General features: G+C 60.4%; 1 protein-coding gene across 1 annotated transcript in view; it reads left to right on the forward strand.

Moving 5' to 3' along the window:
• The window catches only part of LOC122547749 (complement component C7-like), a gene marked incomplete at its 5' end in the record, with an annotated part of 220,379 nt that overhangs the window by 168,632 nt on the left and 34,129 nt on the right, over positions 1-17,618 (forward strand). The window contains one exon of the mRNA XM_087994142.1: positions 3,488-3,623. Coding sequence (XP_087850268.1) covers positions 3,488-3,623 — 136 coding nt within the window. The remainder of the gene's footprint in view (positions 1-3,487; positions 3,624-17,618) is intronic.

Below are 17,618 nucleotides of genomic sequence, written 5' to 3' on the forward strand. Positions count from 1 at the left end.
TGTGACCCCTGACACTGTGTGACCCCCTCACACTGCATGATCCTCACTGAGTGACCACCACACACTATGTGACCCCTGACACTATGTGACCCCTGACACTATGTGACCCTCTCACATTGAGTGTCCCCCTCACACTGAGACACCCTGACACTGTGCCCACCCTCACACTGAGTGACCCTCTCATACTGAGTGACCCTCTCATACTGAGTGACCCCTCACACTGAGTGACCCCCTCACACTGAGTGACCCCCTCACACTGAGTGACCCCCTCACACTGAGTGACCCCCCTCACACTGAGTGACCCCTCACACTGAGTGACCCCCTCACACTGAGTCACCCTGACACAGAGTGACTCTGACACATTGACCCCCCTCACTGAGTGAGTGACCCCCCTCACTGAGTGAGTGACCCCCCTCTCACTGGGTGACCCCCCTCACATTGAGTGACCCCCTCACACTGAGTGACCCTCTCACATTGAGTGTCCCCCTCACACTGAGACACCCTGACACTGTGACCCCCTCAGACTGAGTGACCCCTCACACTGAGTGACCCCCTCACTGAGTGAGTGACCCCCCCACACACTGAGTGACCCCCCCACACACTGAGTGACCCCCCACACACTGAGTGACACCCCCTCACTGACTGAGCCCCCTCTCACTGGGTGACCCCCCCTCTCACTGAGTGACTTCCTCACACCGAGTAACCCCCACAAAGTAAGTGACCCCCATACAGTGAGTGACCCCCATACAGTGAGTGACCCCCACACAGTGAGTGACCCCCCCACATTGAGTGACCCCCACATTGAGTGACCCCCACACTGAGTGACCCCCCCACCCTGAGTGACCCCCCCACCCTGAGTGACCCCCTCACCCTGAGTGACACCCCTCACACTGCGTGACCCTCACAGAGTGACCACCACACACTGAGTGACCCCTGACACTGTGTGACCCCTGACACTGTGTGACCCTCTCACACTGTGTGACCCCCTCACACTGTGTGACCCCCTCACACTGAGACACCCTCAGATTGACTGAGTGACCCTCTCATACTGAGTGACCCCCTCACCCTGAATGACCCCCCCTCACCCTGAGTGACCCCCCCCAACCTGAGTGACCCCCCCCAACCTGAGTGACCCCCCTCAACCTGAGTGACCCCCCTCACACCCTGAGTGACCCCCATCACCCTGAGTGACCCAAACAAAGTAAGTGACCCCCACACAGTTAGTGACCCTGACACTGAGTGACCCCCTCACCCTGAGTGACACCCCTCACACTGCGTGACCCCCTCACATTGCATGGTCCTCACTGAGTGACCACCACACACTGAGTGACCCCTGACACTGTTACCCCTGACACTGTTACCCCTGACACTGTTACCCCTGACACTGTGTGACCCACTCACACTGAGTGACCCCCTCACACTGAGACACCCTGACACTGTGACCCCCTCAGATTGAGTGAGTGACCCTGACACTGAGTGACCCCCTCACTGAATGACCCCCCTCACACTGAATGACCCCCCTCACACTGAGTGACCCTGACACTGTGACCCCCCTCACACTGAGTGACCCTGACACTGAGTGAACCCCCACACTGACTGACCCCCCCCACACACTGACTGACCCCCCCCACACACTGACTGACCCCCCCACACACTGACTGACCCCCCCACACGCTGACTGACCCCCCCACACACTGACTGACCTCCCTCACACTGAGTGACCCCTTCTCACTGAGTCACCCTGACACACTGAGTGACTCTGACACATTGACCCCCTCACACTGAGTGATCCCCCCTCACACTGAGTGAGTGACCCCCCTCACACTGAGTGAGTGAACCCCACACATTGAGTGATCCCCTCACACTGAGTGACCCTGACACTGTGACCCCCCACACTGACTGACCCTCCCACACACTGACTGACCCCCCCTCACACTGAGTGACCCCCACACACTGTGTGACCCCCTCTCACTGGGTCACCCTGACACGCTGAGTGACCCTGACACATTGACCCCCTCACACTGAGTGCCCCCCCTCACTGAGTGCCCCCCCTCACTGAGTGCCCCCCTCACACTGAGTGCCCCCCCTCTGACACTGAGTGACCCCCCTCTGACACTGAGTGACCCCCCTCACACACTGAGTGACCCCCCCCACACTGAGTGACCCCCCCCCCACACTGAGTGACCCCCCCCACACTGAGTGCCCCCCCCCACACTGAGTGCCCCCCCCCACACTGAGTGCCCCCCCCCCACACTGAGTGCCCCCCCCCACACTGAGTGCCCCCCCCCCACACTGAGTGCCCCCCCCCCACACTGAGTGGCCCCCCCCACACTGAGTGGCCCCCCCCACACTGAGTGACCCCCCTCACTGAGTGACCCCCGTCACACTGAGTGACCCCCACAAAGTAAGTGACCCCCACAGTGAGTGACCCCCCCACAATGAGTGACCCCCTCTCACTGAGTGAGTGACCCCCATATTGAGTGACCCCCCTCACCCTGAGTGACCCCCCTCACCCTGAGTGACTCCCCGCACCCTGAGTGACCCCCCCTCACCCTGAGTGACCCCCTCACCCTGAGTGACCCTCGCTGCATGTTTTTGGGAAATTGCTGCCAGGGTTTGATCTGAATCCCTCTGTGTGTGTGTCTGTGTGTGTCTGTCTGTGTGTGTCTGTCTGTGTGTGTCTGTCTGTGTGTGAGTCTGTCTGTGTGTGTCTGTGTGTGTCTGTGTGTGTCTGTGTGTGTCTGTGTGTGTCTGTGTGTGTGTGTGTGTGTGTGTGCGTGTCTGTGTGAGTGTGTGCGTGTCTGTGTCTCTGTGTCTGTGTGTCTCTGTGTGTGTCTGTGTGTGTCTGTGTGAGTGTGTGTGTGTGTGTGTCTCGGTGTGTGTGTGTGTCTGTATGTGTGTGTCTGTGTGTGTCTCTGTGTCTGTGTGTGTCTGTGTGTGTCTGTGTGAGTGTGTGTGTGTCTGTGTGTGTGTGTGTCTGTGTGTGTGTGTCTGTGTGTGTCTGTGTGAGTGTGTGCGTGTCTGTGTGTGTCTCTGTGTGTGTGTGTGTGTCTGTGTGTGTCTGTGTGAGTGTGCGTGTCTGTGTGAGTGTGTGCGTGTCTGTGTCTCTGTGTGTGTGTGTGTGTCTGTGTGTGTGTGTGTGTGTGTGTCTGTGTGTGTGTGTCTCTGTGTGTGTGTGTCTCTGTGTGTGTGTGTGTCTGTGTGTGTCTGTGTGAGTGTGTGTGTCTGTGTGTGTGTGTGTCTGCGTGTGTGTCTGTGTGTGTGTGAGTGTGTGTGTGTCTCTGTGTGTCTCTGTGTGTCTCTGTGTGTGTGTGTGTGTGTCTCTGTGTGTGTGTGTGTGTGTGTCTGTGTGTGTGTGTGTGTCTGTGTCCCTGTGTGTGTCTGTGTGTCTGTGTGTGTGTGTGTCTCTGTGTGTGTATGTATGTGTTCTCCCCTCCCTCCTGCCCCTGAGCTGGGTAGTGGATGATTCTCGTTTCCCCTCATGCAGGATCTGAGAGCAGTGTATCCTGTTGGGAGCCGGGCTGTGTATCAGTGTGTCGCTGGTTACTCCTTCTCTGAAGGGGATGGGACACTGAGGTGTGGAGAGGATCACCACTGGGAAGAGAGGATCTTGCAGTGTCTGAGTGAGTGTTCGTGCAGGGGCTCTGACCCAGTCTCATAGAGTATCCACACCCTCAGCAGCGGGTAATCCTGTGCCAAATGTGAACCCAGTCTGGAGCTTTTCCAGGCGTTCCTGATGCTGTTTGTGAATGGAATGAATTTTCCAGGAAAACGGAGTTCTAACTTGGCACTGACTTATAGCACTGGCAGTCACAGAGACGGGACACTACGTCATAATGATCTGCTCACTGACCCCACCAGGACTCATCCTCATCCTGACACTGACCCAACCCTAAATCTTACTGTGCCCTCTGACCCGAAATCTTACTGTGAACTCCAACCCCAAATATTACTGTGATCCCTGACCCTTAATCTCACTGTGAGCACTGACCCTAAATCTCACTCTGAACCCTGACCCTAAATCTCACTGTGAACGCTGACCATAAATCTCAGCGACCTCTGACCCTAAAACTCACTGTGAGCCCTGACCCTAACTCTCAGTGACCTCTGACCCTAAATCTCGCTCTGAACCCTGACCCTAAATCTCACTGTGATCTCTGACCCTAAATCTCACTATGAATCCTGACCCCTAATCTCACTGTGAACCCTGACCCTAAGTCTTGCTGTGAACTCTGACCCTTAATCTCACTGTGAACCCTGACCCTAAATCTCTCAGTAATCTTTGACCCTAAATCTCACTGTGAACCCTGACGCTAAATCTCACACTGAGCACTGACTCCCACAACTAACTGTTACACCTCAGCAGGAGCTGACCCTAATGCCAACATGGGTCATTACACCTTGTCATATTATTGTTGGTCTGTTCTGTGTTCCTGGGTTCAAATCCTGCTACAGGAGATGGTGGAATTTGCGTTTAATAAGAATCCAGAATTAAAAGCCTAATGATGACCACAAAATCACTGTTGATTGTTGGAAAACCCATCTGGGTCACTCATGTCCTTTAGTGAAGGAAGTTGCCACCCTTACCTGGTCTGGCCTATATGTGACTCCAGACCCACAGCAATGTGTGGTCCTCTTAACTGCCCCCTGGGTAATTAGGGATGGACAGTAAATGCTGGCCTGACCAAAGACAACCACGTCTCATGAATGAATTCAAAACTCCTCACTCCAAATGGTAATCCCTAATCGCAGTCACTAACCCTGACCCCTAACCCTGACCCCTAACCCTGATCCCTAACCCTGACCTTAAGCATAATGTGACAATAAGCAACCAGCCCCAGTCTGAGTCCTAACCCCAACCTAATGATTCATTCTCAAACCAAAATGCTCAAACTAAATTTCTACCGAGCACTTACCCCTCCCTCTCACACTTTACCATAAAATCGCAATCCTCACCCTAGTACTCACCCCTAACGCCGACCCCTAACGCTGAACCCATAAGGCTAATCTCCAACCCTAATCCCTAATGTAGCCCCTAACTCCTAACCCCTAACCCTAACCCTACATCCTACCTCCAAACCCTAACACCTAAACCTAACCCCTGGTGCTAACCCCTGACCCTAATTTCTGATCCTAAACCCTAACCCCGAACCCCTAACTCTAACCCCAACCCCAAACTCCTCACCCCTAATTCCTAACCCCTAACCCTAGCCTCACTCTGACTCCAACAATTTTCAGACAGAAGAGACATTCATTCCAAACCTGGAGAGCAGAGCTGAATCCCGGAGGGGAGGGGACAGTGACAGCCCTTGACATCAAGGCTGTATTTGACTGAGTGTGGCATCAAGAAGCCTGGCAAAATGGGAATCATTGGGTATTAGGAGACAAACTCTCCGCTGCTTGGAGTAAGACCAGATGAGCACGGCAGATTTCCCTCCATAAAGGGCATTAGTGAACCAGATGGGTTTTTACAACAATCGACAATGGTCACATGATCATCAATAGCATTTTGATTCTCAATACTTACTGAGCTCAAATGCCTTTTGTGACAATATTTGAACAGAAGTCACCAAACATTGCCTGGGTCTCCAGATTATTAAGAGAAAGTGAGGGCTGCAGATGCTGGAGATCAGAGCTGAAAATGTGTTGCTGGAAAAGCGCAGCAGGTCAGGCAGCATCCAAGGAACAGGAGAATCGACGTTTCCTGAAGAAGGGCTTATGCCCGAAACGTTGATTCTCCTGCTCCTTGGATGCTCTCTAGATTATTAGCCCACGATCAATATCACCATGACCACCACCTACCTAGAAAGACAACATCAGCAGATACATGGGAACACCACCCCCTGCAAGTTCCCCTCCAAGCCCCTCCCCATCCTGACTTGGAAATATATCACTGTTCCTTCAGTGTCCCGGGGTCAGAATCCTGGAATTCCCTCCCTCAGGGCATTGTGGGTCACCCTACAGCACATGGACTGCAGCGGGTCAGGAAAGCAGCTCACCCCCACCTTCTCAAGGGGCACCTCGGGATGGGTAATGCTCAGTGAATGAACAAAAACGCACCCTCTATCAATCTCAGCCTGAGGTACGTGTCACTGAAAGGAGAGCAAGGATCTCGACTCTTGGCCCAGGATTTCGAGCAGCCCTGCCCACACCTGCCACCTGCTTCTCCTAATACCCCCCCTCTCCCCACCCCGGTGGCTTTACTCCCAACACCCCTTCTTGTTCAGACCAGCTCACATAAAATCCTGGCCAGACTGGCTTCGTCTTGAGGAACGGGAATGATTTATTCCATGGCAGTAAGAGTGTGTATTCCCATTTCCAGATGTTGGGCACCATGGGGACTGGATACATTATCGCCTCCTCCAACTCCTTTAGATTTAGTTTCCTCCCTCACTTCCTACACTCCCCTCTTTTTTGTTGTTCTTAAACTGCCCCCTAGTGGGTCAACCATGAAAGTAGGAGCAGGCGAGGCCATTCAGCCCCGTCCAGCCTGCTCCACATTCAATAGGATCATGGCTGATCATCCAATAATCTGTTCCTGCATTTCCCCACACTCTTTAATCCCTTTATCCTAAGAACTATATCTTGCTACTTATTGAACATATTCAATGTTTTGGTCCCAACCACTTTCTGTGGCCGAGAATCCCACAGGCTCCACACTCTCCAGGTGAAGACATTTTTTCCCCATCTCAGTCCCATAAATGACCTACCCTGTATCCTTAGACTGTGACCCTCTGGTTCTGGACTCCCCAGTCATCAGGAATATCTTTCCCATGTTTACCCTGTCTCGACATAGAGTCATAGAGTCATAGAGATGTAGAGCACAGAAACAGACCCTTCGGTCTAACTCATCCATGCTGACCAGATATCCCAACCCAATCTAGTCCCACCTGCCAGCACTCGGCTCATATCCCTCCAAACCCTTCCTATTCATATACCCATCCAACTGCCTCTTAAATGTTGCAATTGTACCAGCCTCCACCACTTCCTCTGGCAGCTCATTCCATACACATACCACCCTCTGCGTGAAAAAGTTGCCCCTTAGGTCTCTTTTATATCTTTCCCCCCTCACCCTAAACCTATGCCCTCTAGTTCTGGACTCCCCGATCCCAGGGAAAAGACTTTGCCTATTTACCTTGTCCATGCCCCTCATAATTTTGTAAACCTCTATAAGGTCACCCCTCAGCCTCCGACGCTCCAGGGAAAACAGCCCCAGCCTGTTCAGCCTCTCCCTGTAGCTCAGATCCTCCAACCCTGGCAACATCCTTGTAAATCTTTTCTGAACCCTTTCAAGTTTCACAACATCTTTCCGATAGGAAGGAGACCAGAATTGCACGCAATATTCCAACAGTGGCCTAACCAATGACCTGTACAGCCGCAACATGACCTCCCAACTCCTGTACTCAATACACTGACCAATAAAGGAAAGCATACCAAACGCCTTCTTCACTATCCTATCTACCTGCAACTCCACTTTCAAGGAGCTATGAACCTGCACTCCAAGGTCTCTTTGTTCAGCAACACTCCCTGGGACCTTACCATTAAGTGTATAAGTCCTGCTAAGATTTGCTTTCCCAAAATGCAGCACCTCACATTTATCTGAATTAAACTCCATCTGCCACTTCTCAGCCCATTGGCCCATCTGGTCCAGATCCTGTTGTAATCTGAGGTAACCCTCTTCGCTGTCCACTACACCTCCAATTTTGGTGTTGCCTATTGTCCTGTTAGAATTTTATAGATTTCTATGAGATTTCTCCTCATTCTTTTAAACTACAGTGAATGTAGTCCTAACCAATCCATGCTGTCTTTGTATGTTAGTCCTGACATCCCAGGAATCAGCCTTGTAAACCTTTGTTCCATTCCTCCTTAGCTAGGACATCCTTCTTCAGATAAGGAGACCAAAACTGCACACAGTATTCCAGGTGTGGTCTCTCCAAGGCCTTGTACAGTTGCAACAAGACATCCCAGCTCCTGGACACCAATCTTCTCACTATGAAGGTCAACATCCCATTTCCCTTCTTCATTGCCTGCTGCCCCTGCATGGTTACTTTCAGCGACTGGTGTACAAGGACACCCAGATCTCTGCACAACTCCCCATTTCCCAATCTATCGCCATTTCGATGATAACCCTCCTCCTGTTTGTGCTTCCAAAGTGGATCACCTCACATTTACCCATGTTCTACTGCGTCTGCCTTGCATTTTCCCCTTCACTCAGCCAGTCCAAATCACACTGAACCATCTCTACATCCTCCCACACCATCCCCCATCCCCAGCCTTGGAACATCTGCAAAAGGCCAGTGGGCTGTCAATGTGTCGTAAGTGAAATGGGAGTGAGTGGGTTGTTTTGGATGAGATGATGATGTGGATGAGGCTGGTGTTTGACAGCTATATCTCCTGATTGATACGGGAGAGTTACACTGATGTTAACAATCGAGATCACACACGGCAGAGCCTCTGAACTGACCAGCACTTCCCAGACACAATTCAGTGGGGGCAGTCATTTAGCAGTTTCAGAGTTAACCCTGTCAGGAGAGCTGAGGGTGGGCTGGGTGTCAGTGACTGGATTTCACATCATCTACTCACCTCATCACAGCCGAGACCCTGTGTGAGGGCTGGCCCAGGATCTTACATGAACAATTACCTAGGGAGGGACAGAGAGCTGAGAAACCTGCTTGCTCAGGGCCTAAGGGATAGGGGGGAAGCCAACCCTGTTAATGCCCCTTCTGTGACTGGTTTTCCCCATCACCCCCACTCCCAAAACCCCTACACTCCCCTTTCTCGTTCCCCACTCCCCTCGCCTAGCCCTGTCTCCCACTCCCCAACTCCAGCCCCCACCTCCCACCCCCCCATCTCCCATCACTGTCTTCTAACCCCCCCTACCATTCCAAGCTCCCACACCCCTCACCTCCCACCCCACACCACCAGGTCCCACACTCCGTCTCCCAAACCACAATTCCTACAGCGCCATCTCCCCATCTCCCATTCCCTATCACCCACCCCCACATCTCCCAGACCCCCACTCCCCATCTTCTATTCCCCATCTCCCGCCATCTCCCACACAACCCCCATCTCCCACACACACCCCCATCTCCCACACCCCCCCATCTCCCACATACACCCCCTCATCTCCCACACACACCCCCATCTCCCACACAACCCCCATCTCCCACATACACCCCCTCATCTCCCACACACACCCCCATCTCCCACACACACCCCCATCTCCCACACACACCCTCATCTCCCACACACACCCCCATCTCCCACACACACCCTCATCTCCCACACACACCCTCATCTCCCACACACACCCTCATCTCCCACACACGCCCATCTCCCACACACACCCTCATCTCCCACACACGCCCATCTCCCACACAACCCCCATCTCCCACACCCCCCCATCTCCCACACCCCCCCATCTCCCACATACACCCCCTCATCTCCCACACACACCCCCATCTCCCACACACACCCCCATCTCCCACACACACCCCCATCTCCCACACACACCCCCATCTCCCACACACACCCTCATCTCCCACACACACCCTCATCTCCCACACACACCCTCATCTCCCACACACGCCCCCATCTCCCACACACACCCCCATCTCCCACACAACCCCCATCTCCCACACACACCCCCATCTCCCACACACACCCTCATCTCCCACACACACCCTCATCTCCCACACACACCCTCATCTCCCACACACGCCCCCATCTCCCACACACACCCCCATCTCCCACACAACCCCCATCTCCCACACACACCCTCATCTCCCACACACACCCCCATCTCCCACACAACCCCCATCTCCCACACACACCCTCATCTCCCACACACACCCTCATCTCCCACACACACCCTCATCTCCCACACACGCCCATCTCCCACACAACCCCCATCTCCCACACACACCCCCATCTCCCACACACACCCCCATCTCCCACACACACCCCCATCTCCCACACACACCCCCATCTCCCACACACACCCCCATCTCCCACACTCACCCCCATCTCCCACACCCCCCCATCTCCCACACCCCCCCATCTCCCACACACACCCCCATCTCCCACACCCCCCATCTCCCACACACCCCCCCATCTCCCACACTCACCCCGATCTCCCACACCCCCCCATCTCCCACACCCCCCCATCTCCCACACCCCCCCATGTCCCACACCCCCCCATCTCCCACACTCACCCCCATCTCCCACACTCACCCCCATCTCCCACACCCCCCCATCTCCCACACCCCCCCATCTCCCACACTCACCCCCATCTCCCACACTCACCCCCATCTCCCACACTCACCCCCATCTCCCACACCCCCCCATCTCCCACACCCCCCCATCTCCCACACCCCCCCATCTCCCACACCCCCCCCATCTCCCACACCCCCCCCATCTCCCACACCCCCCATCTCCCACACCCCCCCCCATCTCCCACACCCCCCCATCTCCCACACTCACCCCCATCTCCCACACCCCCCCCCATCTCCCACACCCCCCATCTCCCACACCCCCCCCCATCTCCCACACCCCCCCATCTCCCACACCCCCCCCATCTCCCACACCCCCCCATCTCCCACACTCACCCCCATCTCCCACACCCCCCCATCTCCCACACCCCCCCATCTCCCACACCCCCCCATGTCCCACACCCCCCCATCTCCCACACTCACCCCCATCTCCCACACTCACCCCCATCTCCCACACACCCCCATCTCCCACACCCCCCCATCTCCCACACCCCCCCATCTCCCACACACACCCCCATCTCCCACACCCCCCCATCTCCCACACCCCCCCCATCTCCCACACTCACCCCCATCTCCCACACTCACCCCCATCTCCCACACTCACCCCCATCTCCCACACTCACCCCCATCTCCCACACCCCACCATCTCCCACACTCACCCCCATCTCCCACACTCACCCCCATCTCCCACACCCCCCCATCTCCCACACCCCCCCATCTCCCACACCCCCCCCATCTCCCACACCCCCCCCCATCTCCCACCCCCCCATCTCCCACATCCCCCCTATTTCCCACATCCCCCCTATCTCCCACATCCCCCCTATCTCCCACATCCCCCCCTATTTCCCACACCCCCCCATCTCCCACACCCCCCCTATCTCCCACACCCCCCCCATCTCCCACACCCCCCCCATCTCCCACACCCCCCCCATCTCCCACACCCCCCCCATCTCCCACACCCCCCCCCTATCTCCCACACCCCCCCTATCTACCACACCCCCCCTATCTCCCACACCCCCCCTATCTCCCACACCCCCCCTATCTCCCACACCCCCCCTATCTCCCACACCCCCCCCATCTCCCACACCCCCCCCATCTCCCACACCGCCCCCCATCTCCCACACACCCCCCCATCTCCCACACACCCCCCCATCTCCCACACACCCCCCCATCTCCCACACACCCCCCCATCTCCCACACACACCCCCATCTCCCACACACCCCCCCTTCTCCCACACACCCCCCCATCTCCCACACCCCCCCCATCTCCCACACACCCCCCCCATCTCCCACACACCCCCCCCATCTCCCACACACCCCCCCCATCTCCCACACACACCCCCATCTCCCACACACCCCCCCATTTCCCACACACCCCCTCTTCTCCCACACACCCCCTCTTCTCCCACACACCCCCTCTTCTCCCACACCCCCCCATCTCCCACACCCCCCCCATCTCCAACACCCCCCCCATCTCCCACAACCCCCCATCTCCCACACACCCCCCCCATCTCCCACACACCCCCTCTTCTCCCACACACCCCCTCTTCTCCCACACCCCCCCCATCTCCCACACACCACCCCCATCTCCCACACACCCCCCCATCTCCCACACACCCCCATCTCCCACACCCCCCCATCTCCCACACACACCCCCATCTCCCACACACACCCCCATCTCCCACACCCCCCCCCACACCCCCATCTCCACACACCCCCCCATCTCCCACACCCCCCCATCTCCACACCCGCTCATCTCCCACCCCCCCCCCCAATTTCCCACACACCCCCTTTCTCCCACATCACCCCCACCATCTCCCACACACCCACCTCCCATCTCACACACACCCCCCATCTCCCACAACCCCCCCATCTCCCACACACCCCCCCATCTCCCACACACCCCCCCATCTCCCACACACCCCCCCTTCTCCCACACCCCCCCCACTCCCACACACCCCCCCATCTCCCACACACCCCCCCCATCTCCCACACACCCCCCCATCTCCCACACACCCCCCCCATCTCCCACACCCCCCCCCATCTCCCACACACCCTCCATCTCCCACACACCCCCCCATCTCCCACACACACCCCCATCTCCCACACACCCCCATTCCCACACACCCCCCTTCTCCCACACACCCCCTCTTCTCCCACACCCCCCCATCTCCCACACCCCCCCCCCAACACCCCCCCCATCCCCACACCCCCCCCCCCAACACCCCCCCCCCCACACCCCCCCTCCCACACACACCCCCATCTCCCACACCCCCCCCCTCTCCCCACACCCCCCCATCTCCACCCCCCCATCTCCACACCCCCCATCTCCCACACCCCCCCCCCCATTCCCACACACCCCCTCTTCTCCCACACACACCCCCATCTCCCACACACACCCCCATCTCCCACACACCCCCCCATCTCCCACACCCCCCCATCTCCCACACCCCCCCCCATCTCCCACACCCCCCCATCTCCCAAACCACCCCCCATCTCCCACACACCCCCATCTCCCACACCCCCCCCATCCCCACACACACCCCCATCTCCCACACCCCCCCCACTCCCACACCCCCCCATCTCCCACACACCCCCATCTCCACACCCCCCCCCATTCCCACACACCCCCCTCTCCCACACACCCCCCCATCTCCCACACACACCCCCATCTCCCACACACCCCCCCCATCTCCCACACCCCCCCCCATCCCCACACCCCCCCATCTCCCACACCCCCCCATCTCCCACACCCCCCCCATCTCCCACACACACCCCCATCCCCCACACCCCCCCATCCCCCACACCCCCCCATCCCCACACCCCCCCCATCTCCCACACCCCCCCCCCATCTCCCACACCCCCCCCCTCCCCACACACCCCCATCCCCCACACACCCCCATCCCCACACACCCCCCCATCTCCCACACACCCCCCCCATCTCCCACACCCCCCCCATCTCCCACACCACCCCCCATCTCCCACACCCCCCCATCTCCCACACCCCCCCCCTCCCCACACCCCCCCCATCTCCCAAACCACCCCCCATCTCCCAAACCACCCCCCACTCCCCCACACCCCCCCACCCCACACACCCCCCATCCCCACACACCCCCCCATCCCCCACACCCCCCCCATCTCCCACACACCCCCCCCATCTCCCACACCCCCCCCCCATCTCCCACACACCCCCCCATCCCCACACCCCCCCCACCCCACACCCCCCCATCTCCCCACACCCCCCCCATTCCCACACACCCCCCTCCCCACACCCCCCCCATCTCCCACACACCCCCCCCATCTCCCACACCACCCCCCCCATCTCCCACACACACCCCCCCATCTCCCACACACCCCCCCCACCCCACACCCCCCCATCCCCCAAACCACCCCCCATCCCCACACACCCCCCATCCCCACACCCCCCCACTCCCACACACACCCCCATCCCCACACCCCCCCCATCCCCCACACCCCCCCATCTCCCACACCCCCCCATCTCCCACACCCCCCCCATTCCCACACACCCCCTCTCCCCCACACACCCCCCATCTCCCACACACACCCCCATCTCCCACACACCCCCCCATCTCCCACACACCCCCCATCTCCCACACCCCCCCCCATCCCCCACACCCCCCCCATCCCCCACACCCCCCCCCCATCTCCCACACACACCCCCATCTCCCACACACACCCCCATCTCCCCACACACCCCCCACTCCCACACACCCCCCCCATCCCCCACACCCCCCCACCCCCACACCCCCCCCATCCCCACAACCCCCCCCATCCCCACACCCCCCCATCCCCCACACCCCCCCCACCCCCCAAACCACCCCCCATCCCCACACACCCCCCCATCCCCACACACCCCCCCATCCCCACACACCCCCCCATCCCCACACACCCCCCCACCCCACACACCCCCCCACCCCCACACCCCCCCCCCCCACACCCCCCCCATTCCCACACACACCCCCCTCCCCCACACCCCCCCCCATCCCCACACACCCCCCCCATCCCCACACACCCCCCCACCCCACACACACCCCCACCCCCACACCCCCCCCCATTCCCACACACCCCCCTCTCCCACACCCCCCCCACCCCCACACCCCCCCCACCCCACACCCCCCCCACCCCCACACACCCCCCCCACCCCCACACACACCCCCACTCCCACACACACCCCCATCCCCCACACACCCCCCCCATCCCCACACACCCCCTCTTCTCCCACACCCCCCCCATCTCCCACACACCCCCCCCCATCTCCCACACACACCCCCCATCTCCCACACACCCCCCCCCATCTCCCACACACCCCCCCCATCTCCCACACCCCCCCCCATCTCCCACACACCCCCCCATCTCCCACACCCCCCCCATCTCCCCACACACCCCCCCCATCTCCCACACCCCCCCCATCTCCCACACCCCCCCCATCTTCCACACCCCCCCCATCTCCCACACCCCCCCCCATCTCCGACACACACCCCCATCTCCCACACACCCCCCCCATCTCCCACACCCCCCCCATCTCCCACACCCCCCCATCTCCCACACACCCCCCATCTCCCACACCCCCCCATCTCCCACACCCCCCCCATCTCCCACACCCCCCCCCATTTCCCACACACCCCCCTCTTCTCCCACACCCCCCCCCCCATCTCCCACACCCCCCCCCATCTCCCACACCCCCCCCATCTCCCACCCCCCCCATCTCCCACCCCCCCCCATCTCCCACACACCCCCATCTCCCACACACCCCCCCATCTCCCACACACCCCCCGAACTCCCACACACCCCCCGAACTCCCACACCCCCCCATCTCCCACACACCCCCCCATCTCCCACACACCCCCCCATCTCCCACACACCCCCCCATCTCCCACACACCCCCCCATCTCCCACACACCCCCCCATCTCCCACACACAACCCCCCATCTCCCACACACCCCCCCATCTCCCACCCCCCCCATCTCCCACCCTCCCCATCTCCCACCCCCCCCATCTCCCACCCCCCCATCTCCCCACACACACCCCCATCTCCCACACACACCCCCCATCTCCCACACACCCCCCCATCCCCACACACCCCCCCACACCCCACCCCCCCCATCACCCACCCCCCCCCATCTCCCACCCCCCCCCATCTCCCACACACACCCCCCCACCCCCACACACACCCCCATCCCCACACACACCCCCTCCCCCACACACCCCCCCCATCTCCCACACCCCCCCATCTCCCACACCCCCCCATCTCCCACACCCCCCCATCTCCCACACCCCCCCATCTCCCACACCCCCCCCATCTCCCACACCCCCCCCATCTCCCACACCCCCCCCCATCTCCCACACACCCCCCCATCTCCCACACACCCCCATCTCCCACACCCCCCCATCTCCCACACCCCCCATCCCCACACCCCCCATCTCCCACACCCCCCATCCCCACACACACCCCCATCTCCCACACACCCCCCCCATCTCCCACACCCCCCCCCCATCTCCCACACACCCCCCCATCTCCCACACCACCCCCATCTCCCACACACCCCCCCCATCTCCCACACCCCCCCATCTCCCACACCCCCCCATCTCCCACACCCCCCCCATCTCCCACACCCCCCATCTCCCACACCCCCCCATCTCCCACACCCCCCATCTCCCACACCCCCCATCTCCCACACCCCCCATCTCCCACACCCCCCATCTCCCACACCCCCCCATCTCCCACACCCCCCCATCTCCCACACACACCCCCGATCTCCCACACACACCCCCGATCTCCCACACACCCCCCCCATCTCCCACCCCCCCATCTCCCACCCCCCCCATCTCCCACCCCCCCACCTCCCACCCCCCCATCTCCCACCCCCCCCACTCCCACCCCCCCCATCTCCCACCCCCCCCCATCTCCCACCCCCCCCATCTCCCACCCCCCCCATCACCCACCCCCCCACTCCCACACCCCCCCATCTCCCACACCCCCCATCTCCCACACCCCCCCATCTCCCACACCCCCCATCTCCCACACCCCCCCCATCTCCCACACCCCCCATCTCCCACACCTCCACATCTCCCACACCCCCCATCTCCCACACCCCCCATCTCCCACACCCCCCCATCTCCCACACCCCCCCCATCTCCCACACCCCCCATCTCCCACACCTCCACATCTCCCACACCCCCCATCTCCCACACCCCCCATCTCCCACACCCCCCCATCTCCCACTCACCCCCCCATCTCCCACACCCCCCCATCTCCCACACCCCCCATCTCCCACACCCCCCCATCTCCCACACCCCCCCATCTCCCACACACACCCCCCATCTCCCACACACACCCCCCATCTCCCACACACACCCCCCATCTCCCACACACACCCCCCATCTCCCACACACACCCCCCCCATCTCCCACACACACCCCCCATCTCCCACACACACCCCCCATCTCCCACACACACCCCCCATCTCCCACACACACCCCCCATCTCCCACACACACCCCCCATCTCCCACACACCCCCCCATCTCCCACACACCCCCCCATCTCCCACACACCCCCCCATCTCCCACACCCCCCATCTCCCACACACCCCCCCATCTCCCACACACCCCCCCATCTCCCACACCCCCCCCATCTCCCACACACACCCCCATCTCCCACACACACCCCCCCATCTCCCACACACCCCCCCATCTCCCACACACCCCCCCATCTCCCACACACCCCCCCATCTCCCACACACACCCCCATCTCCCACACACACCCCCCATCTCCCACACACCCCCCCATCTCCCACACACCCCCCCATCTCCCACACACCCCCATCTCCCACACACACCCCCCATCTCCCACACACACCCCCATCTCCCACACACACCCCCCCCATCTCCCACACACCCCCCCCATCTCCCACACACCCCCCCCATCTCCCACACACCCCCCCATCTCCCACACACCCCCCCATCTCCCACACACACCCCCATCTCCCACACACACCCCCCATCTCCCACACACCCCCCCATCTCCCACACACCCCCCCATCTCCCACACACCCCCATCTCCCACACACACCCATCTCCCACACACACCCCCCATCTCCCACACGCCCCCCCATCTCCCACACACCCCCCCATCTCCCACACACCCCCCATCTCCCACACCCCCCCATCTCCCATACACCCCCCCATCTCCCACACACACCCCCCATCTCCCACACACCCCCCCCATCTCCCACACACCCCCCCATCTCCCACACACACCCCCCATCTCCCACACACCCCCATCTCCCACACACACCCCCATCTCCCACACCCCCCCATCTCCCACA

Source organism: Chiloscyllium plagiosum, unplaced genomic scaffold (assembly GCF_037043375.1).
Source record: "Chiloscyllium plagiosum isolate Xiang-an unplaced genomic scaffold, Cpla_swu_hap1 HiC_scaffold_2, whole genome shotgun sequence".
NCBI classification, from domain to species: Eukaryota; Metazoa; Chordata; class Chondrichthyes; order Orectolobiformes; family Hemiscylliidae; genus Chiloscyllium; species Chiloscyllium plagiosum.